Source organism: Lingula anatina, chromosome 3 (assembly GCF_051362555.1).
Source record: "Lingula anatina isolate TDL-2025a chromosome 3, LinAna3.0, whole genome shotgun sequence".
Classification (NCBI taxonomy): Eukaryota; Metazoa; Brachiopoda; class Lingulata; order Lingulida; family Lingulidae; genus Lingula; species Lingula anatina.
This window is the reverse complement of record NC_141769.1, coordinates 24,522,501-24,546,980: the sequence shown is the minus strand read 5'-3', so window position 1 is coordinate 24,546,980 and position 24,480 is coordinate 24,522,501. Positions and strand designations below refer to the sequence as shown.

At 35.4% G+C, this 24,480-nt stretch overlaps 3 protein-coding genes across 6 annotated transcripts in view; 2 read left to right on the top strand and 1 right to left on the bottom strand.

Moving 5' to 3' along the window:
* The first annotated feature begins 66 nt into the window (after positions 1-66).
* LOC106173530 (uncharacterized) lies at positions 67-6,924 on the top strand. The gene is made up of 4 exons (XM_087008286.1): positions 67-457; positions 3,571-3,754; positions 4,867-5,517; positions 5,993-6,924. The coding sequence occupies exons 1-4, from the start codon at positions 176-178 to the stop codon at positions 6,301-6,303; spliced, it is 1,428 nt and encodes a 475-aa protein (XP_086864412.1). The 5' UTR covers positions 67-175; the 3' UTR covers positions 6,304-6,924.
* Positions 6,788-24,480, bottom strand: part of LOC106173529 (centriole and centriolar satellite protein OFD1-like) — an 18,424-nt gene continuing 731 nt past the window's right edge. For 2 of the 4 annotated variants that reach the window (XM_087008281.1, XM_087008283.1), the window contains exons 3-29: positions 23,883-24,086; positions 23,475-23,543; positions 23,066-23,204; positions 22,327-22,559; positions 20,981-21,064; positions 20,657-20,763; positions 20,198-20,317; positions 19,854-19,927; positions 19,405-19,496; positions 18,881-18,958; positions 18,565-18,632; positions 18,238-18,281; positions 17,851-18,014; positions 17,530-17,641; positions 17,209-17,254; positions 16,553-16,762; positions 16,020-16,155; positions 12,613-12,781; positions 12,070-12,255; positions 11,782-11,941; positions 11,461-11,576; positions 10,732-11,097; positions 10,297-10,466; positions 9,855-10,016; positions 8,408-8,455; positions 8,031-8,080; positions 6,788-7,403 (exon numbers count right to left, since the gene is read on the bottom strand). In XM_087008281.1, coding sequence (XP_086864407.1) covers positions 7,367-7,403; positions 8,031-8,080; positions 8,408-8,455; positions 9,855-10,016; positions 10,297-10,466; positions 10,732-11,097; positions 11,461-11,576; positions 11,782-11,941; positions 12,070-12,255; positions 12,613-12,781; positions 16,020-16,155; positions 16,553-16,762; positions 17,209-17,254; positions 17,530-17,641; positions 17,851-18,014; positions 18,238-18,281; positions 18,565-18,632; positions 18,881-18,958; positions 19,405-19,496; positions 19,854-19,927; positions 20,198-20,317; positions 20,657-20,763; positions 20,981-21,064; positions 22,327-22,559; positions 23,066-23,204; positions 23,475-23,543; positions 23,883-24,086 — 3,444 coding nt within the window. In that variant the 3' untranslated portion in view covers positions 6,788-7,366. Of the gene's footprint in view, positions 7,404-8,030; positions 8,081-8,407; positions 8,456-9,020; positions 9,559-9,854; positions 10,017-10,296; positions 10,467-10,731; positions 11,098-11,460; positions 11,577-11,781; positions 11,942-12,069; positions 12,256-12,612; positions 12,782-16,019; positions 16,156-16,552; positions 16,763-17,208; positions 17,255-17,529; positions 17,642-17,850; positions 18,015-18,237; positions 18,282-18,564; positions 18,633-18,880; positions 18,959-19,404; positions 19,497-19,853; positions 19,928-20,197; positions 20,318-20,656; positions 20,764-20,980; positions 21,065-22,326; positions 22,560-23,065; positions 23,205-23,474; positions 23,544-23,882; positions 24,087-24,480 lie in introns of those variants that run through there. The other 2 variants (XM_087008284.1, XM_087008285.1) reach the window with 2 other exon arrangements.
* Positions 13,788-15,546, top strand: LOC147763110 (carbohydrate sulfotransferase 13-like). Its single transcript, XM_087007622.1, has 3 exons — positions 13,788-13,906; positions 14,407-14,444; positions 14,704-15,546. Exons 1-3 carry the CDS (start codon positions 13,795-13,797, stop codon positions 15,544-15,546), a joined length of 993 nt encoding a protein of 330 aa, XP_086863748.1. The 5' UTR covers positions 13,788-13,794.

The window sequence follows — 24,480 nt, the reverse complement described above, 5'->3', positions numbered from 1 at the left end:
GGCGGCCATTCGGCATACAAATAGTCGAGGACCGACTTGTGCAGTCACAAACAAAAGCCACTTGTGGAAGAAGTGAAATTGATATTTTATAGAAAATCTAGTTTTATTCGGTTTTGAATACTTACATGTATCTGTCCCGGGCAAATGCTTGTTCTTTTAAAAGCAACTTGTTTGCATGGACCAAGGATGCTTCCAGCCGCATGTTATTAGGAGAATAGAAAAGAAAATATTAGCTTTCAGCATAAAAAGAGAGTCGACAAACGCAGTGATTTTGGGTATCAAAATGCGACACGACTGCTTTCTTGTCAATTGTGTATTGTTGATCCGTTTGGTTATCGGTCAGCCTACTACAGATTGCGAGAGTCGCAGGTCCGTTGCAGTTGATATAAAGAAATGTGACGACTCAACAGAAGTATTAAAAGGGAAAGAGGAAGGATTTACAATGTACGAGGTGCAAGTAAGTAAGCAGATTATAGAACATTTTCCAAAAAAGTCAAGAAAATTATATATAAAAATAATGTTATTATCAAGCAGAAACTTCGTAAAGTTAGATATGCTTTTTATTTATTTTATTAATTAAATTTTTTTTTTTTTTGGGGGGGGGGAGGGGGTTAAGGCAAATGATTCTCAAGTCAAATTCCCGTCCCACGTCGGATATAATCAAGTAGCGTATCCAAAAGTTAAAATGTAAAGAATATGTAAAACATGCATCTGAGAACATCAGATCATGGGTCTTTACTCAATGAGCAGGTACAATATTCTCTTTGTGTACGGGCTAAACTGTCGTGCACTTGATTACAAATTAGACGGTAATCAATAAACCTGGGGCGGGTTCAGGATTATTTGAAAGGGGGGGGGGGGACGCCGATGCGAAGCCGTCCCTACCCCCTCCCCCCTTTGGAGCGGGGTTCGGGGCCCGCTGGTAGGGCCCGAAATTTTTTTGTATTTTAGAGGGCGAGCGGTAAAATTCTAATTTCAAGAGGGGACTATTGGCGAGATTTTTTTCAGAAATCGAAGGGGGGGAGGTCAGGACCCCCTGACACCCTGACACGCCACTGATAAATTGTTCAGACAAGACATTAAATTTTAGCCAATTTGAATGGTTAACCACTCTCATTTTTGTAAAGAAAGTCGTTTATTAAGATATTAAGGAAGGATATAGTCATAACTGAATTTACAGGTGGCAAGGGATTTGCTGCTGTAGCCTATTTCACACGGTGCTTTTTAATCGCTTTTGGTTGCAAATATTTTGTTCCATTTTTCTTTATCATCATCATCATGATTATTATTATTATTATTATTATTATTATTATTATTATTATTAGTGGAGCTCACAAGACCGCCAGCTTGGCTTGATTAATCCTAACATTGATACAAATAAGCTAAGGACGTAAACGGACACACGTACTTAAAGGAATAATAACTCTTCGTTTTGGCCAAAAAATGAATTTTTCTGGAGTAAACAACAATTTTCCCATACTAACCGATGGTTAATGAATCCATTTTTACATTCAAAGTTAGTTCCTGTTTTTTTTTTTTTTTTTTTTTTTTTTTTTTTTTTTTTTTTTTTTGTTAAAATCTCTTAAGAGATTATAACAGAGTATAGCCATCAATGGAGGTCAGGTGGTCTGAAGACAAGCTCAGATATCAGAACAATAGCTATAACTGCCGTTTTTGTGGTAAAACAGAATATATTATATTTCTATGAGTTATTCACAATGTTTTTATTGTGAAATATAGACCTCATACAAAGAGTTATTATCCCTTTAAACAATCGATGCTTCTTGTAGGGAAAGCGTTCCTTGAACCGTGTATAAAAACACTAGGTTGTAAAACGTGCGGTGCTGTTGATTGTGGGGTGAATGATCGAGTCTTAAAATAAATGCCGTCACGTAGTACGCGTCCCGTTAGTTCCAGTCAAGGACATCTGATTCAAACATTTGAAAATAATAATCCAGCATTTCTGTTCTAGAACCGTACAAGCATAGACAAAAAACCATGGTATAAGTAGCAAAACTTTAAACATCAAACATGAAATTCTATCCGTTTCGAAAGTCGTCTTTATAACGCTGTTTACATATACAACCTCAATCAGACCTTCTGTTGGAAACTTATGACTACCAAAACGTTTGAAAACAATAGTACAGTTAGTTCTTACATTTTTACGTGTAATCCATATGGGTCATTAAAGCGAAATACTGTAGTTTGGACTTTATCACAAACACAGTATGTAAAAGAATGACAACTTTCTTCAAGAGGCAGTTTTTACTGCGATTGCACATATAAGAAAACGTGGTATGAAGCCCAGGCCCGTAGCCGGGGGGGGGGGGGGGGGGGGGGGTTCGGGGGGTTCGAAAGAACCGCCACTTTTGGTGGGAAAAGGTCCACTCTGGGTAAAATTTGATCTAGGTTCATGAAGTTTTTATGGGAAAAGGTCCACTTTTTCAGAAAAAGAACCCCCCTTTTGAAATTGCTGGCTATGGGCCTGAAGCCTATACAATGACAATCTCATACTTTGCAATGCGAGTTAATATTTCATTGATCACTTCATATCAATATCACGAGGGTCAAAGGCGTACGACAGCATGTAGGAGAGAGGAGGGAGGGTGACACAATTGTGCAACGAAATTCACCTCGGTTCAACTTCATTCCGTGTACATGTTTGCTCCCAAGAACGAAATGAACGAAACAGAAGACACGGATGACCTTGCAGGTCCCCTCTGTCCTCCCTACCCCCCCCCCTCCTTTATAAAAAAGTTATGTGCCCTGCGTACGCTATTATTTGCGACAAAGATGTTTCAGCTGCTTTTGTTGACACAAAATTAAAAAAATACACTTGATCTTTGGCTTGCAGCACATGTGAACTGAATTACTACTCTCCAGGGGGTGGGCTTTTTATTGATTAGAAATGCATTTGACAAACGACCCACGAGTGGTAATTTTCTCGTTCTCTTCGGCATTCAGAAATATCATTAAAAACAAAATTTTGTCACTATTTCTCCTCCAATAATGTTACTTGATTAATGCAACGAGAGAGAGAGAGAGAGAGAGAGAGAGAGAGAGAGAGGGGGTTCATGAGCATGTGATCATTACCTCCGCCAAGGAGGTAATGTTTTCATCCCTGTTTGCTTGTTTGTCTGTCTGTCTGTCATCAACATAAATCAAAAAGTTCTGGACCGATTTTGATGAAATTTTCAGGAACTGTCAGAAGTGGGCCAAGGAACAGATGATTAGTTTTTGGTGGTGATCTGCCATTGTCTCTGACATGTGTGAATGTATTGTACAATGTATCAACATGAGGTTTCATAAAAGTAAATAAAACAAGACAATGTATTTTTGCTATATCGCAATATCCAGTTGTCGTTTAACGTTATTGCTGCAGCGTTTAAGCCGTAGGATTAGACATACATGTATTGTCTCGAGGATAGGACCTGAAACATTGCATATCAATGTACACCATTATTATACCAGGTTTCTATCTTCTATCTTCAGTTAACGTACTTATATTTGTTATGCTTTTTTTCATATGCTCTATCATCTTCATTTATTTCATCTTTGTCTTTTTTTTAGTTACTACGTGCAATTGTAATGCGACTTCAGGATAGGATCGCCTCTATGGAGCCCACAATAACAGAAATAGACTATTTAAAAGACAGGGTCAGAGATTTGGAAAGGAGTGTATCCTCGCAAAATGCCACGATTGAAGGACTGAGACTTTCCGTGAATAGTCAAAATGAAACTCTTCAAATTCCAGGTGCGCAATACCACTTTTAACTGTTTAGAACCATCTCTCTCAAAATCGATGGATTTGCTCAAGGAATTACTCCCTTGATTGGCCTATGATCAACTTTTAAAGGTAGTCTCTTCGGGTTTGAAAATCCCCCCAAATTCTGCAAAGCCTCTTTTATTTTCATATTCAGATCTTAAAAACGAAAAAGACCCTTTACATAAAAATTAACTGAAGCGCATTTAGTCTTTATAATCTTCGCAGCCTTTTCAGGTAGCCCTGACAACTTGCAACATCTATAATAATAATAATATTATACACGAAAACGAGACTGTGCCCATAAAATTCGGGCAAGGAGATGTCGTTCTAAACGGCTTTCCAGTCTTTAAGAACTAAATTATATAATTAAAAAATTAAATAAGAAATCGAATCCAAATGCAGGGACGGGTCGAGCAATAATTTGCGAGAATGGAAAATCGCCCTATTCTCGAGGAAAATTTATTTTGGCGGGTAAACCCCGTGGAGAGTGCCTTTAACAAATAAAAAATGACGTAAAAGGTAAAACTAGTTAAGAATTCATTTTTTAGGTTACACTAATGAAAACATTGCTAAACCTTGTGAATGGAATAATAAAAATTCACAAGACAACTTCAACCCAATTAAAAAGCATACTGTAACATAAACATGAGTTTGAAACACTGCGTAAAATACAATGATGAATATTTTACATTCAGGTCGTTTTACGTGTTTTAGCTGTCGAAGTTCATGTTACATTATAGTTGATACTTTGGGGCACATGTCGACACAGGTCGACGGCAGATTGAAAAATAAACTGCACCATGGCCCAGAGGAAGAGGCGCGTGCGTCTTTACCAGGCTCCAAAAATGCGAGATCTTCACACCCCATGCCAATGTCGTATTTTACTTGGTCTCAATTAAAATGCTTAATCGACACGGACCGCGGCGATTGCGTTTTGTATCCATTGATATTTGGGATTTAAAATGATCATCTCTTGAAATACAAAATTGACATGGCGCTATATCAAATGAACAAATCTCTATAAATGTATTATTGTTACCGACTGAATGCACTATGTTCTATAAAGAATGGCAGATCTACATAAAATATATACGTTTCAGGTCCTTCAGGTCCGAAAGGGGAACCAGGTGCACCCGGACTGTCAGGACTCAATGGCCTGAAGGGTGAACCCGGCGAACCAGGTCCAAAGGGCGTGGCTGGGCTCCCTGGTTTAGATGGTTTGAAAGGCGATAAGGGGGGCGCTGGACAGAGAGGCGTGGCTGGGATAAAGGGAGAACAAGGTTTACCTGGGCGGTCAGCACAGCAAGGAATAAGAGGTCCCCCTGGACCGCCAGGAGCTAAGGGCGAGAAAGGTTCCCCTGGAGCGCAGGGACCAAAAGGAGAGATGGGTTTACCTGGGCTCATGGGACTGAAAGGATCTAAAGGTGACTCTGATATTCGTCTTGTTAAGGGTGAGAAAGGTTCCCAAGGAGTGCAGGGCCCCAGAGGAGAGATGGGTTTGCCAGGGCCAGCGGGACAGAAGGGATCCAAAGGTGACTCTAAAACTCGTCTTGTAAAGGGCGAAAAGGGTTCTCAAGGGGCGCAGGGGCCTAAAGGAGACACGGGCTTGCCTGGGTCAAGGGGACAGAAAGGACCCAAAGGTGACTGTAGCGCCCTGCTGCATGTCGGATCAAATATCACCGCAAACGAAAACGGCGGGAATATATTCGAATTGAAAGACTTAAACCACGAGCAGCATGCCAGTGTGAAGAGTGAGTTTATTCTTCAGCTGATTGTAAAATGCCTTGATTAAACATAAACGTGTGTTCTGTTCATCTATTACATTTCCATTCTTTATCGTTTTTGTACGACTTTAAAGAGATAACAACTGTTCGTTTTGGCAAAAAATAAATAAATAAATAAATAAAAAATCCTGGGCTAAACGACGATTTTCCCATACTAACCATTGGTTAATGAATCAATGTTGACATGGAAAGTGTTTTTTTTTTTTTTGTTTGTTTTAATCTCTTTGGAGATTATAACGGAGATAGAGCCATGTATTAAGGGCCACGAGGTCTGATGGAAAGCACAGATTTCAGAATAATTGCGATAACAACTCTTATGGTGATAAAATGGATTTTATTATATTTGCTGTTTGTGAGTTGTTTACAATGTGTTTATTGCGAAATATGAATCTCACACGAACAGTTGTTACCAGCTTCATTATATTCTTTGCTTGTGTTCTAGATATAAGGTTAGCCAGTGGTGGATCTCACTACAGAGGGCGCCTGGAGATACGTCATCGACATCGGTGGGGGAGCATTTGCGACCACAAATTTGGCGTCGAAGAATCGAAAGTCGCCTGTCGGGAACTTCGGCTTCCTTACGAGGAGCCAATCGTGAAAAGGGGAGCCCATTTTGGTGAGGGTACAGGAATTATTTGGTTGGATGACGTGGTTTGTGATGGAACTGAATCCAGCCTAACGCAGTGCAGACACTTAGGTTGGGGAGTCCATTCCTGTACTCACGCTCAAGATGTCGGACTGATTTGTCAGTGACGCTCATCACTTTCGAACAGTCGTCTGTTCAATTGCAATCAGCAAAAATACAGTTCACTGCCTCACGATAAATTTGGTGCAAATACCGAATTTCAGATGTAAATTTGTTTTGACTTGATTTAGGCTAATGTGCAGTATTATCTTCTGAAAAAGTTGAGTAGTGTCGCCGTTGAATATTCACCTGGGATATACATGACTACGGGTTGAAAGAAGACAGCCCACTTTACTTTATTCTATTACATAAATTTGCAAAAAAAAAAAATTAAAAAAAAATGTATGTGACTATTAGATATTACCATTTTTGCTATGTTCAGGTCCTCATATTATTTTTTTTCAAATTATAAATGAAACCATGGTAAAAATAAATGTCACAAAAATTGTTTTAACATCCTATTCAATTTATTAAATTTTTTCACTGTAATGCTACACCAATCTTTGTTTTCAATTAGCTGCCATTAAAACATTAATTTGTTTCTTCTTTTAAAAAAAAATCCATGCACATACAGATGAGAAAACTAACAACACTTGGTTGTCACACGTGAAGCGAAGCAGCATTTCCATGGTTACATTCACAAATGTATTAACTATAAATAATAAAAAACAATGACTGAAATAAATGCATATCGGAGTGTTCTTTATAGGTACCACTATACAACATTTGAGATCTTCATCTATATGAAAAACAATTTATCAAGTGTGACTGGATGTTACGAGGATATCATTCATCAAATGGTACCAAAAGATGAAAGGCAGCTAAAATCTACCATCTAAACAAAGCTAGGTTGAACTCCATTGCAGCCCCCAATATCTAATATATAAGGTTTACCAATCGAAGAAACTAGAACCGGCTGATCTTATGTCAGTTATTGTTGGTTGACCCTAATTCCTTTAAATAAATCCCAATTAATGGAACATAGGGTATTTTCCTTACAGGTGCCACACACGTTTGGACTGTCACGGCCCTTTCCTGTCATGGAGCCTCACTATGGCATGTGTAAATCTTTCTCCCATATCTATCACAGCTGTGCGTATGAAGACCGTATACTGTCACATGACTGTCCAACTACCATTCGAAATCATCGTCAGAAAATCCACCAATACTGAAATATGGTACAACATACAATAAACATGTGATTATAGGAAATATACTGTATACATAAGTATTTGGAAATTTTGTTGTAAAATAACTTACACTCTAGAGATATAATCACAATATAAAGTAGACAACAAAAGATGTAAATATTTTTTTCTTTTTCCTACTTTTCATTTAACCAAACTAACTGACAAAAATGTTCCACATAAAAGAAACTGATGATATTAATTTTAAAGAGTATGACAGTAACCTGCAGGACCTTTAAATATCATTTGAGGTATCTATATTTGGTCTGAGTAAAGATTTTTTGGGTTTTATCCAAGCGGTTAAATGGTTTCAGTAAAATTAAATTCTAATTTTTTATCCAAATCATTGTAAATGAATAAAAAAAATGAATAAATCGAATTTCATTAAATAAAATAAAAAGGACAAAAATAAATAATCAAAATAAACAAAAAAGGAAAAGAGATGTTAAAAAAAAAATCGTGTTTTACAAGTTTTTAGTATCCTTAGCTGAGGTTGAAAACTGAGCCTATTTTGGTGCATCTCCAGTCTTGAATTTCTCCGATCCACAGCCAGCAATAAATTAAAACTTATATTACCAGCCAGGAGAGCTGCCATACAATTAACCTACCTCTTCTCTTCATCTGCTACTGAGAGCTCATGCTCTGACTGTGACTTTTCCTGAACGAAAAAAAGTTGCTTGCATTAATTTAGGTTCAAAGTGAAATTCAGTATCTCAGTTTTGTTGGTACACATAAACATAAACAAAATAATAAGAAAAGAAATCAATCAAAATATTAACAATGTGACTTCAAATTACATTTACTAAAATGAATTTCAAAAAGTTGCAAGTGACCAGAAGCAGAAGAAATTCTTTGCCACCTACAATATATCACTTGCATTATTCACATCTTCTAAAATTCAGTGAAAATGAATTTATCATCAAGTGACATTCTGTACTATCATGATGCGCTATGTTCCTTTTTAAAATGATAAATTTTCACATACTTCACTCTGATGGCCCTTGGACCAAACCTTCACTGCCTTTGTTGCAATCTGAAAAGTGTACATGTAAATAAGTTAACCAGACATTTGTGTACACCTGATATGCCGTCTGTTAACTTTTAACAATAAACAATTAAAAACGTCAAATACAAAACTTTCCACAAATATTTTAACTTCATCTTCCCTTATCAGCCTGTGGTCTTCATTATGTTTTATATACTACATGAAAATTAGAAATAGATCATCAGGGTTTCAACATGAATGCATTTCATTTTGTAAGCAAAATTTAGTTCAAAATGTGCTGGAAACCACTCGAGATAGCTCAAAGTGGTGTGGGATTTAGACGACAGTGAGGTGAGAAATTTTGGCAGACAAGTGAGTACAGTGAGGCTATGAAAAAAAGCTTACACAAATTATCCACAGATTTTTTTCTGGTTGTATTCTCATTAGTTATAATAATAATTTCAAATACAGGTAACTAGGCATACACTCGGATGTACTGTATGTACTTAACTTTTTTAGCCCATGATATTATTCTCTCTCACTTTAGCATATTTTACATGAAATAAAATTGCAAATTCCCTGTGCGTACTATTTCTAAAGATCTGGTTACGGCTATTGCACCACGGTATGAATTCGTCAAGTTTTGAGCGTCACCTTTTAAAGACAACACATTTAGCACATAGAGTTTCACCCTTTATAGATGAAAAATCAACCTCGCCTCACATAAATTTATGTACATTATCTTATCTTGTATGACACTGCAAAGTGCCAACAGTCCCATTTTAGGCTATCTCAGGGGGTTTCCCTTCACTGTGCACAACATTTCATGCCACTGAGATCTTACCCCATGTATAAAATTGACCCGTGACAAGAACATGCATACAGCATATGTGCAGTGTCCTCTGTCTAAACATGCTTTAACTATTCTTACACATGCAAAATACACTACATTTTACCATTTCCCATGTTTCATTGAAAAAAAAAGTGATTGAAAAGTGCATAATTGGATGTGCTGCTTAAAGTTAATAAGGGGCAATGGATTTGGAAAAGCATGCTCAATATAATGAACTAGGAGAAGCATGCTCATATAATATATGTAGGGAGAAGCAGATGAAAGGGAAATATTGATTTGGCCATGTTACCTCTGCCTCCTGGAAGATTTCATGAACAAAACATGAAATAAATCAAAGTGGCATAAGACATCCAAATTAACATGTAAATTACTTGCAAACAAAAACAAATACCTTCAATGTTACAAGAAAACAACAAAATTATGGCTACTTTAGTTATATTTAGTTAGTCAAGGTTTGTCATCTAAACCATAACTTTTCTAGATTTTGAAGTTCCACATTCTTCCTTACAGTTTCCTCTTCATATTACCAATAAAATCAAATCAATTAATTTGAACATACGACTCTTTTCTGGTTAGCATATTTTCTGTTTGTACCTTCTTCTCTTCCTCTTTCTTTTTCTTCAACATCTCCATGTATTTTTGCATGACAGGGTCTATTTCAGGCTCCTTGTCGTCTTTCTTTTCTTCTTTTTCTTCAACCTTTTCTTCCTCAACTTTTTCCACTTTTACTTGAGCTTCTGGGGTTAGATTTTTTTCCTACAAAATATTAATGATATGGTAGTTACATCTGCAGTATACATTTTAGAGTAATTATTCAAAAATGAAAAAAGAAACTCTGCAAAAGAGAACGAGAACTACCGCCATATTGAACAAGTACATCTGCAAAAAGGTCTTCCATTTTCGAATGCAACTTCCAACTTATTAACAGTTAAATCATTTAAGTAAAATAAAAGTGGAATACAGACATGTTTTACTGAAGTTGTAAAATGCTTAGTAACATGTAAAGTTTTAAAATTATTTTTGGTATTTTAAGAACCTTTTCTTTCTCTTTCTCTTTCCTCAGTTTCTCCAGCTTCTGCTGTTCTCTCTCCCATTCCTCCTGCTCTTGGCGTAACTTTTCTTCTTCTATTTTCCGCCTTTGCTCCACCCATTCTCTCTGCTCTCGCTCAATCTGACGTCTCTTCTCTTGCTTCTTCTTTTCTTCATCTAATGACACAGAAAAGGTATGACATGTCAAACAAATTTAATTCTAGTTACAGAAATTGTTTCATCAAAAGTTCTATGTAGAAGTTATACAGGGCATAAGCCAAAGAACAAAGAGCATACAGCGAAACCAAAATTCTGACATAAATATGGATGAATTTGGGAAAATGTTTAAAAAATTTTACATTTCTTCACCAAAATTGATCACCTTAGTTCACCTTTAATGTAGTAATACAAACTTAGACGGGTCTCCTGTTTCTGGACTAACCTTCCTTCACCTTCCAGGTAGAGTCTAAGGACACAACCTGTGGGCCTTCCTCTGCTCCAGCATCCAGGCGATTGCCCTCCTCCTCTTCCTCCATGGGCCTGTCCCTCCTGCCTGTTGAATCATCATGTTCTACAATTCTAACTGGCTCACCGGGTTGACATTCATTTGGGTCCACTCTCTGCACACTTTTATCCTCCCTGCTAGCCCCTGTCACTGAGTTATCCTTTATACTGAGATCCATCTCTGCTGCAGGAGTGGGCGTGTCCACTCTGTGGTCACCATGCCAGGTGGTTGGGTGATCTTGAGGCCTGGTGACCTGATTACCACCAATGTCAAGGTCAACTGCTGGGTCATGACCATTATGGTCTAAAAAAAAATTTAATCATAAAATTTTGCTCTAATCCCTTGATAACTGGGCATGGCTCAAATGTAATTTTGGAAGTCTTTGTCTATGACAGCTAAAAAAAAGCACTTATTTAGATCTCATGTCATTTGTCAAACATTAAACTATTCCTGATGAAAGTTTTTTTTTTTCCCAGAGTTCAGAGATTAAACATATAATTTTGACAAGTCTAATAATCTGCACTCTGCACTCTTCTGCAGTTGTAGATATTATTTAAAAAAGGTAAGTTCTGAATGATTTAAGATCTCTTTACAATTACTACAAAAGTTGAGTAAGTATTTGGAAAAAATATATATACTGGGAATTATTAGTGAGTTATCCTTTACCTGAGGTTTTTGATGAAGTCCCTGAACCCTGGAACACAACAACACCAGGCGAGCCTGGGCGACCTTCAAGGTCATTCAGGGTCAAAGGTCCTTGCCTTGTCAGTGGACTCTTTTCTCTATAATACAACAAAAAACAGCTTATGTGAAATGTTTCAATTTTTCTGATTTTATGTAAATTATTTTTTTTGTTTATAAACTATAATTCGTAGTAATATTTTGATTGAATTTGTTTTTAATGGGTGCATGGGTTTCTAAAATTATTTCATAAGAGATGTTCTTTGTAAACTCCCACATTACAATTGGTCAAATCCAATGCCCTACCTGTTGTCAACTGGACTTATTCTTTTGGTGACCTCAGACATGCCCAACGATGGCAGGTAACCTTGGTTACCATGGCTAGTTGGGCTGGTGCTGCCATCTAGAGTTGGAGGGCTCTGTCTGTCAGGAGTTTCATCTGGTGAGAAACTTCTCTGGAGAGGATCTTCTCAATACAAAGATATAAATAACCATTAATTGAAATAAATAAATAAGGTATGTTAAGTATTAGGTATAAAGTTAAACATCAAACTGCATCATTCTATCAGAATTTTATATATCAATTACCCATACCATCGTCATGAGTAAGTGTTCGCCTTGTTTTTCTAAATGGAGTTGATGACAGGGGCCTCTCTCTCTCTGATGACCTCCTTTCCTCTGACCTTAACCTTGTTGGTGAGCTACTGTATGTGCCTCCACCTATATACTTGGATGGTGATGAATATGGGGGTGATTTTGTGTTCTCTCTCAGGGGTGAACCTGTTTAAAAAAATCACCTATAACATGACAAAGCAAATAAAGACAAAAAAAAAAAAATATTTCGAAGAAAAAATTATGAAAACTTTAGGCTGTAATCCCCTTTATGTTTAAAGACCCATATCATACCAGGGGGGATTGAGGACCTCTTCTGCGTCTTCCGGAAGATGGTAATTTGATTTTTTCTGTTGGAAGACAGTCAAAAATAGAGGATGGATCAACAAAGGTAATTTGGAAGACTGTCAGAAAATACCTCTGGATTCGCCCCTGAGTACATACTCAGCATCATATCTTTACAGGAGAAAGTAAAAATGAACAGAGAATAAAAAGGACCAATTTAAAAGTAAGATGTAAATATACCAGTGAGTGGGGTGGGAGTAGGTGGCAAGTCATCAAATACAACTCTGTAAGCAGCAGTAGCTGCTGTTTTTGGTGTTCTCCTGGACTGTTGTTGTACATAAGAATCATCTGGGATGGCCATTGGGTTGGTCATACGCTGGTTGAACTGTCGGTAATTTTCATCAAATTCCTGAATAGAAAGATATAATCATGTAAAAAGAAAGAAACTGCTGTTATAATTGCAGTTTATATGAACACATAATCCCAATAAATTAATCAAAGAATAAAATATAATTAAAAAGGTTGAACTTCATGTTCATTTATTATTTCAATAATACCATACATATCTGTAAACATAATACTAATTTACAAGATGACCTAGGGGTAGTCCACTAAATTTCACCTTAAACATGTGAACTAAGAGCAAAATTATGTCATTGCCACTGATAAGATTAGGGAGTTTAAACAAGACAAAAAGCACAAAACTGAAATTATCACATTTGCAATAATATTGCACTGAATTAACTTTTTGCCATTTTGGGAACTTCATTACATATTACTTTTTAATGTAACCATCACCAACTAGTGTCATCTTAGTGCAAAATTTCCATTGTCCTTTTTCACCCCCAATTACATGTTATATAGCAAATTATTCTGATTAACCATACAGTATTCCCATATGTATTTCAACTGTACATCCTTATCATACCATTCACCTTTATAAATGTTTTATCACATACAAATAATTAATACACATCTGCTTTCCCCACAAACAATACCATAAATGTGGGGCATGCATCCAGTTAAGTTGGTTGAATATTATTCATGTTTTGTAAGTATGCCACAAAGCATATTAATAGACTATTATTCCTTTGGTCAGATAAAATTGTACTGTAACAAATGCAATATTTGTCAAGATCAGAAAAGGGTCTGCAGGCACTGAGGTTCTTTTTTGTTTATAGATAAGCACTGTTTTCAGTCATGATGGAAGCCAATCCCTGCCTGACTTCTATCTTGATCATGTTTTCATTAGGTTCACACTGGATTATTTGTCTCCTAGTCAACAGATTAACTTAATTTTGCAAAAAATGTATATAAAATGGATCAAGTCCTTTGAAAAATTTTAACTGGTAACAATGAAGATTTTAAACTGTAACATTTGCCAATGGGATTATTTATTTTCACTTCAGATTCTACAATATCATGGGCACTGTAAGGCTAAAACACATGTATCTGGTGATAACCCTTGGAGTGCCATTCACAGTCTTCCTCTATCTGAATTCATCAACAAGGAAGGCTGTTATTCTACCAACTGGTAAAAATACATTTATACATGTCTGCAGTTTTATTACCTACAATCATGATACAGTTTGAATAAAACATGTTTGTAAGTAATGTTTATTATAAGTGACTACTGGTTATGGAAGAACAATTTCTGTCTATAACTAGACAGCAAAGATAGCAAATATACAGACACCAAACAGGAAAGATGTTTATAAAAATCATTAAAAAAGTATGATCAGGCTGGTTTTCAAGGAATCTGCATTTTTACCAGACAAAGTCACTTTTTGAAGCAAATTAGAAGTAATACAATGATACATTTTGGCACTTATGGGGCAAACCACCAAAATACATGCCATCCCCAAAAAATAAACAACTTAAAAGAACTACATAGCAAATTGCAAAGAGTGGAGTAAATCATCAATGTGTGCCCAGATCCAAAGAGTGTCTATATATAAAGATAAAACCTTTCATCAAGTTTTGTTTAATATATACTTCTCTATCTTACAACAGAATTTTCTTTTGATTTCTTAGAAAAGAAGAAAATTCCACTCTCCTCAAAAAACTCCAAGGTACAATATCTGTTCCTGTCTCCAAATGAGTTTCAGTGTTTGATGAATGCAAAAGTTTAGGTTTTTTATTTAAGATTTTTCCTTTTATATTAAATATTATTAAAATAATTAAAAATTTATCTGAAAATTTCAAGGCCTTTTAGTTAAGAAATGTGGTATCTGTTCATGGTTTTAAACTAGAATTCAACATACAGTTAAGAAATGGAATTAGAGTGTAATCAGTCTATTAAGATTCTTTTTATAATTCTTTCATCAAAAGCATGCATCTTGGGGTTCAGTTCCTAACAGCTGGGAGAAGGAAATGAAACAGAGGGCCCAGCACCTAAAAGACATATGTCAGGCAACATACAGTTCACCAGATGGCAGTGTTGCAAAAGACAAGCCCCCTGAGATGCTTCTGCTCGATGACAGGCACCGTCTTCTAATATGCGCCATGCCAAAAGTGGGCTGTACCAATGTAAAACGCCTTCTCCATGCTATGATTGGCAATACTGATGAGAAATCTTACCTAAAAATGAAAGAAGTTCACAAAACTTTTAATACATTTGCTCCACACCTTATGAGTTTTTCAACTTATGGAATTCAATTCCGCCTAAGGAATTATTTGAAGGTGATAGTTGTCAGACATCCACTGGAACGCCTGGTTTCTGCATACAGAGACAAATTTGAGAGGGAAAGCAAGTTTGTGCAGTTAAGGGAGCTTGTCAAAAAGTATGACAAAGGCAAACTACCAAAAACAAATAACCAAAATTATAGCAGTCCTTCATTTGCAGCATTTCTTAAGTACATTCTGTCCTTGAAAGAAAATAAGCCATATAACAGGCACTGGGAGAGATATGTTACCCTGTGTGATCCCTGTAGAATTCAGTATGATGTCATTATCAAATTTGAGACACTGATAAGAGATATTAACATGGTATTAACTATGGTGGGACTTTCTGATAAGTTCAGGCTCCCAACCCCGAGAAGGCCAGCATCTTCTTCTGGCATCTTGAAGTCTTATTTTGTCAACATTTCTAAATCTGACATCAGGGACCTATGGGCACATTACAGTTTGGATGCTCGCTTATTCAATTACACCCTCGACTGGTATGAAAGTTGAACAGGGTTGAGCAGGGTTACAAAGATCACACATCTTGGGTGTTGTACAAGCTTTTGATGAAAACTTTTCTTCATTTGCTTAGGTAATGCTGTTGTTTTTAATGTGGAATATATAATGATGATCCCTCATAATACCTCTTTGTTCATAATATGAGGTAACTAGAAACATCGATGAAATAGTCTCTTTGACAACACCTTGGCAACTTAAAGTTATCAGGCACAACTAGGACTTCAGGGTGACCATTCTCCCACTCAAACCTGTGGGGCATAAAAATAAGACATATCCACAATAAACTCTTCCTAACATCTAACAACATGAGTTCAAAATGAAATTGACTGAAAACTGAGGTAGGGGCAGGTGGGCGGACAAGATGGCATCCACAGAAAGATGGACTGACAGACAGATATCCCCCCCCCTCCCCAACACATATCACCACAACCCGTTTCATACTGTTAGAAAACACTCCCCCTTACCTCTGCCTCTCTCTCTAACCTCTGCAGCCTCTGTCTTGTCTCCAGTATGATGTCTGTAGCACTGGACTCATTGGGAGACCCTTCATCTCGCTGTCTCTGTTGCCTTTGCAGTGTTGTTAGCATGTCGTTGTCAGCACTGAAGAGTGAAAGTGAAAGTACAGGTCTTAATAATTCAATAAATGATCAAGGTACTGTCACCATTGATGTTTTCCACAGATAACTTGTAGCTGGATATTTTATGGGGTTAATAATAATTATCACAGTCATCCTGCAAAATATTCTTGCTAATTTTTATCTCCTGTGCCTCCTTTCTTATAATATGAGATTTTGCAGTGCAAACGTTGTCTCTACAGAAAGTGCTCATAAAATCAGTTAAAGTGACAATGATCCAGTTTTTCGACTTCAGGAATTATATATATGTAAATGATCAAAAAGTGCAAGTGTTTGGAAGAGAAAGAGAAATCTATAAAATCAAGGAAAAACATACAATCGAAATTTTACTACTGATCTAAAAACACATAATTGAAACCCACCCTTTCAGTTCTCTATCCACTCTATCCAGGAGATCATTAATATCTGGAGCCACACTATTCCTCCCATAGCCACCAGAGTAGCTGACATCTCCTGCCAGTTGTAACTCTGGATCTACTGTAGTTCTCCTCAGTGAGGTGTCAATGTACATGTCATTGATTCCAGGGTCATGAACTGGCATGTCATCCATGTAGGCTGCTGTGGATTGTGGTCTAATGAGGAAAACATTTACTACTTAATAGTTCACTATGGTGATGATGAGACAGTTATTTATGTATATGATATTGCAGGGATACTACAGTTACTGTAACATTCAACAACACTGTCAACAGGATATAACTAAAATATTACATAATGCTACACATCACATACTGTGTCTACCTTGAACTAATTTTGTCATGCAACAAAACAGAAATAAAGCCTTTGATCATAAACATAGCAGCTTCCAATCTTAAAACCATACAAAAAAAAATCATGTCAAGTGTAAGTAAAATACTAGGGTATATTCGCAGTTGTTCAAAGCAGCAGGCATGTGATAAATAAACATAAATCCAAAGTTTTTAAATACTGACAATGACTTACAACCAAAAAATTAATCTTTTTTTATTCACTTGAAGGGTATTATGAAAATAAAGAATGTTTAATAAAAGTTCAATACCTGAGAGTAGCTGTTCTGGGCTTCCTGTAAATTTCATTGTTTAAAGCTAAATAGGAAAAATAAACACAATTATAAAACATTAAAAAAGTGTGACTTGTGAAACAGGTCCATTTATATCGAAAAAGGAGTTCAATTGTTTCAAATCATTTTCAACTATGATATATCATAACTGTTACGCTTAAACATAATCTTTTCTCCTTTCTTTTTTTAATTAGCAAGAGTAGTGCAGTTTTCCAAATCACACACAACTATGATATCTTATACATGTTATAATACACAACAGATGAGCAAACAGTTTTAGACAAAATTAAATACCCGTACCTTCTTGGGTGTGTAAGAGCTGCTGTCTTAAGTCTGTTATCTCACGAATCATTTCTCTCTGTTGCAAAGTCTGCTCTTCAAATTTTTTCAAGATCTCTTGGTTGCGATCTGCCTGAAAACATTACAAAAAGAATCTTTAATTTGTTTTATATGTCTTATGCCTTTCTTGCATAGGTAGTCTGAGAAGCATATATATGGTATTTTGCTTTGGAGCAACTTTATCAGCAAACTATTGTCTCTTTTTAGATATATACTAGATAACATATCAAAATAAGACTTCCTCAATAATCATTTAGCCAGATATCCAGGTCTTCAACTCACTTCTTCTTTAATTCTGGCATCACTTTGCTGCTTATGATGTTCAAACACTGCCTGTTCTTGTTTCAGCCTGTCTTGGGCTCTCTGAAGCTCCCTCTGTAGGAGTAAAGATTCTGGTGTTGGCTGTTTGGTTCTCTCACCCATGTCCTTAAGCAGGCTTTCATACCCTGAATATCATGTATATAACTTGTTATAAAACAGACTTTCAGGGCTCACACTAGCAGTTATAATTTTGGCAAATGCCAATCATAACAAATTAGTTAAGAACTGAGAAGCTTATCCTCTTTTCCGTTTTTATTCCTTAATGATAAGGTTATATAGTCATTTGGCATAATAATTTCAAAGAAACTCTATCAATGCAGGTACTTAACATCGCAACGATGCACTTACTTTGCCTCTCTCTTTCATTTTCATGAAGTAACTCTGCCTGTCTCCTTTCAAAATAAAAGCACATTTGCAAATAAATTAGTTTTTGCATCTTTATTTATTTATCTATCACAATTATGGTGTCACTGTGTAAATATACATAAAAAATTCACACAACTGATTGGGAGGAATACTACTTTTATATGGCATGATACCAACTTGTTTCAAAATCTAAAATTTGATAAAAATCAATTTAGTTTATTACATATGTTAAGAAAAATAAAGATTTGCACATGGATTAAATTATTATAACAGTTTGCAATAACTTAACAACAACAAGGGACTGCTCACATCTTAGTTGTCTCTAACTCTCTTTTCATCACTGCATTTTCTTCCTTGATGGAGCGATAATCAACCGTCTGAAACAAAGTAATTTTTCTTTTTTGCATTTCATCTGAAAAGTATCTGATGGAGAAAAGATCTATGAATCAAAGAACATGAAAAAGTATGGTGTCGAAATCTTTAAAAGTCAACTGCTGTTACAGTGCCAATGACTTACTTAAACAAGTAAATAATAATGAGTGCTGATAAAAAAGTTAAGTAAAAGAATTCATTTATATTTAAATTATCAAATGCAATGTAATGTGGGGTAAATGTGTTAAGTTACCTCGCGAAGTCGCTCCTGTGCCACCTCATAATGTTTTGATGTAGATATCTTTTCATGGTGAAGAGCCTGGATTTGAGCCTAGAAGACATACAAAATGTTGAATTCATTAGAACTTTTATTTTTATTTTTACACAATTGAATTTTAACATCTTATGCATGCAGTTCATCTTATTATCTGCACTACCAGGCTTTCTTCATCATCTGAAACTTCAAAGAATATGCAATTTATCAAGTTATTTGGCCTTCTTCATTTTAGCTTTTACTCATACCACATATCATTTTTTCAAAGCAAAAGTCATTTCATATAATAAAATTGTCAGCCAGGTGACATTAAAATCCCAAGATTCCAAATTTAACAGAAAGCAGATCTACCCAGAAGCAAATTGGAAAACATCAATGCAGTATCAGAACACAGTAGCAGAAGATCTTCAATGAAGCCACCAGGTGGCACTCCACTTCAAGAAGTGCTTTTCTCATCCAGTCACAACTAACACTATCAAGTCTGTATGATCACAATATCATACCTCCAGTTCTGCAACCCTGGCTTTGTTTATTCTCAACTCCTCTCTCACTTTCTGCTGGGCTTCTCTCTCTTCTCCCAGTCTCTTAAGCTCATCTGAAACAAAGTTCTCATTTTCAGTTTGTCATAATAGTGATCACATACAGCTTGACTCAGAAAATATAATTCCTATTATCAAGAGGTTTGTCATTCATATTACACCTGATACTGACATATGATAAGACACTGTAAAAATGTTTCAGTTTCTTAAAAGGCTGCAGACTTAGCAATAGACACATAGTTATATGATGATTTTATCTATTTATTTATTTTTATTTGCACACCCACTTTCAAAGTATGTTCCGTTATTCCTCTCATCTTATCTAATTACATTTCCATGTCAAACTTGAGGTGGAAAAAAAGCAATGCTTATTTACTATATTTTCTATAAAATATTCAATTTAAAACATTTACCTGATAACCTTGCTTCTTGGACCTCCAGGTTCTTTGTTCTCTCTAGAAGTCTTCCCTGTTCTTCTATCTTAAACCTTGCATTGTAGTAACAAATAATTTTAGCTCTCTACACACACAATGGCATATGATAATTATAAACAATTTACATACATTAAAAAGTTCAAAGGCAATAAAGTCTAATACAATTTCAAAACAGGCTCCGGTTAGTTCAAAACAAGCTTTTTTTCATTAAAGTAACTTGAGGAATACAAAAAATGTCAAAATTTTAAAATATAAAAGGCATACTTGAAAAAATGAATAATATATACATGAACATAAAATTAAGAACTGTCTTACAAACTTACCTAGCGACATCTATTTGTAACCTCTGGTCAAATTCCTCTTCAAGTCTATGAACAGAATCCTCTCTTTTCCTCAACATATCCTCCCAAGATTTCATCTTATCCTCATGTAGGTGACTTTCCCTGAAATATAAATAGTAAACTGTAAATAAATCATTTCTCTAATTAACAGTAAGTTGAAAGTCCCTGAAATAACTTAATTATGCTGAACCTTTTATATGACATACAACTGATGGGGTATGCTGCTATGTAAACCTTGCAAAAAAAATACATCATTCTATCTAAACTCTTGTTTAATATCTTTTATATATTATAGATATTAAACTCTATATAACAATTATGCTTCATCATTAAGCAGAGATTGTACCTCACATAAGACAGTTTTGGTCTCTGTCTAAAAGGCTTTATCAGTCAATTCTGGTCTCATCGACAAAAAACAATGCACAACAATGTTTCTCTCACCTTTTCATTATTTCCAAGTCTTTTCTCACTTCCACCTCCCTTTCTCTGACTTTGTCAATCTCCTCCAATAGACTCTGCCTCTGCTGATACAGTTCTTTCTCTTGTTGCTATCATGACAAAAAAAAAAATTCTTACTGAATATCATATAACACCCATTTTGTACCAACCAATAGCACACATACAACCACAAGCAAACACACATAATCACACATTACAAAAATGCATTCAATTTGTACTCATTTTTGCCATTAAATCAAAAGTCAGTAGTTGATGAGCAAGATGACAATATAAAGTCCACTTCTTCTTTTATAAAGTATAACTTACTTCTTGTCTCCTCTGTAACCTCTCTGTGGCCGCCCTCTCCCTCTCTGCCAAGGCATCACACTTTGCTCTGTAGGTCTGTTCCATCTAAACACATAAACATATATCTAATCAACATGTAGTGGATAAAAAGCAAATAAGCAAATACATCATAAATAGTTTTGTTGATTCCGCTGTAAAAGATGAGGTTAAAAACCTTGGAGTAATTTTTGATAATAGGTGCGATATGGCTGCCGACATCAGCAAAAAATGCAAAGCCGCTTTCTATGGTCTTAAAAAAATTTCCAAACTATCCCACATCCTTGATAAAAGTCAAATGGAGAGGCTTGTCCATGCCTTTATAACTTCACATCTTGACTACGGAAACAGTCTACTGTATGGTCTTCCTACCTATCAAATTGAAAAATTGCAATCTGTCCAAAATGCTGCAGCACGACTACTGACCAAAATCCCTCTCAGATCAAACATTTCACCCATTTTATTCGAACTACATTGGCTTCCTGTACGACAGAGAATTGTTTTTAAATTACTGTTGTTTGTTTTTAAATTCACTAGAGGTGAATGCCCCTCATATTTTAACTCGATGCTACATCCAAGTACACCCAGTCTCACCAGGTCTACCAGATCCACCTCCACTCCTTGTTTTATCAGAAATGATAATAAAAAAACAACCAAAACCTACGGCCACAGGGCATTTTCAATTTCAGCACCAATTTTATGGAATCAATTACCCTCACACATTCTGACTATTGACAGTGTTGAGGTTTTTAAAAAAGATTTAAAAACATTCTTATTTGCACAGTATTTTAATTAATATCTTCTCATTTTATCAGAAAAAAAGTTTTATTGTTCAGACCATTACTATTTTAACCAGTTTTAATTATTTTAATTTTTTTTTTTTTTTTTTTTTACCTTAGCTTTTATTATATATATAATAAGTTGTAATCCTAATAATTTTACCTGTAAACAGCACTGAGACGCTAGTGTAGTGCGGTTTTAAGAAATAAATATTATTATTATTATTATTATTATTATATATATAATTTTATATATTGTTACATGGATATGTATATCCAAATGTGTTTGCTTCGCACATAAACAAGTTCTAGCTGAAAAGGTTCAAGCTTATCTAGCTGGCCTTAAGAAAAATTCACTTCCTATAATTTCCTTCTTAGTTTGTGATACATAACATGCTTCAAATTTTTACTCATTAAAAATTACCAAAATAAGATTTATGTTGTTTTAAACTTTGCCTTGATATTTGAATTTCCTCTTTTCATAACACAAAATAAGCACTTGTACAATACAAATGGCTTTTGTATGCTTCTATGGTTTCTATCATACTATACCTCCTTTCTAGCTTTCTCTATCTCTTTCCTAGCCTTCTCCTTTTCCTGGAGTTTGAATTTAGTGAACTGCATCTCTTTGAACCTTTCCAGCTCCAGCTTGGTCTCCTCCTTGAACCTCTCCTCTAGATGGCGCTGTATTGAAAGGATGCGCTCTTCGGTCCCCAAGGCGTGGCTTTTGGAGTTTTCATGCAACAAAGTGTCAAATTCTTCATCAACTTTAGACAGTCTGGTGCCTGTAAAAAAAGCATTAAATTTTGTGCCTTCTTTTCTGTGATTCAAAATAATAAAAATGAAAGACAATTTTTTATAGTTTTAGAACACTTATTTTAGCCCATTTTTACACCATTCAACCCTCAGGTTCTTTAAGAGGTCAAATTTATTTAACAATTTACAAATTTACACTAAAAAATTAATTATTGTTGATTTGGTTAATTCCAACAGCAACTTTTTGTCTACTGGAACATTAAGAATTTTTTAGCATTTAACTATTCAACACCTATGAATCAATTTACTAAATAACTAATAGATGCTGCTGTGGCAGTTCAACATATCATGACAAAAAAAATTATAAATACCATACCACCTAGGGGTCAGTGAGAGTCAACATCTACTCACATCATTCTGATGAAGGCCTATGTCCAGGTTGGCCAAAAACTAACGGTATGAAAGTATCTTGGCTTGTGTTTGATAATTTTCATTTACGAATAATTTCTAGTGTTTTAAAAATTTAATCTCTTACTTAAAATTGACATTGCCCCATGTCCATCTCTGGAAGTCTGTGTGCTGGTGTCCTGCGAAAGACCTGCATGACTACCAGCAAGCGCTGTCAATAACTGCCACAAAAATCCCTTGGAAGAAGATTCTGGCATACTTTCTGTCTAAAGCAGCAAAGAGAAAAGAATTTAACACACATACAGTATAACAGCTTACTGGATAATAGTAAACACTGGAACCATTCCTTATACAATAATTGAATTAAGTAAAACACATTGCATGTATTTGTCAAATAATGCTCTTGGTTGCCAAATACTTGCAAGGTATGGAATGGTGTCCCCTTATCAAAACTCTCAGTCGAAATTTTTTCATTTAAACATTCATAACCCTCACTTGTGTTAAATGTGAACTGAAAGTACATCAGGCTAACTCACCAGTGTTTTATACAATTTTGAATGTGGGCTTATATGGAGCAGCTGCAGCAGGTCCTGGGTTGTGAATACCTGTGAATTAATAGACACTTATTACTCATTGATTGGGAGCTGATCATGAATTTTATTTAAGTTCTACAATATCATAGGTTTAGTTTATAAACTAAAAATGCTGCAAAATTAGTAATACCTGATTGGAAAGTTATCAAAATCAAGTTGGGTATAAGTCAGAAGTCATTTTTGTCAGTACTATTAATTAAATACAATATATCTTGAAAAAGAAATGATAAAACATCGCTCACACCTTTTAAATGCTGCAGAGCAGTAGGCTAAGCATACATTGTGAACGTCAGCAAATGAATTAAATGTTTTTAAAAGATCTCATCTGTTACTCATTACTGTGTGCCTCACCTTATCTTGAGAGGCCCCACTCTCTGGAATGAACACCCCCAGTGAGTAATTATAATGGCATCTCCGGAGATGATCTGCCACCAGGCTGTTAGCAGCTGTGAGGGATAAGGAACTGTCATCCTGCTGTTGGGGAGGCTTTGTCTTCAGCGAAGATCCTAACACTGAGTGTTGGAGCTCATGTACAAGTTTGTTCCTTAATTGAGACTACAATTAAAAATGACACTGGAGTTTTTTTAAAGCAATTAAATCACAATATGGCACTTAGTTTAGCACTGAAAGGTATTCAGGAGAGCAGCAACTACAAAATTGTAAACTTGACAGCATCTTCAGATGTGATGTGCTGTTCAAATTTTATCATTTATCAAGGTCATCATGTGTGAAGTCCATGAATAATCTGTAAATGCATCACTACTCTTTACATCCAATTGAATGCAAAATAAGTAGTTGTAATGTGCCACTTATTCTATAATTGTAGCATTGTAGAGAGCATGTTAATTATGGGGTGTATTTTGGTCTGTTTTTTTTTTTTTTTTTTTTTTTTTTTTAACATTTTTTGATAATAAGAGTTTGCATGAACAAGTATGCTAAGGTTCACATC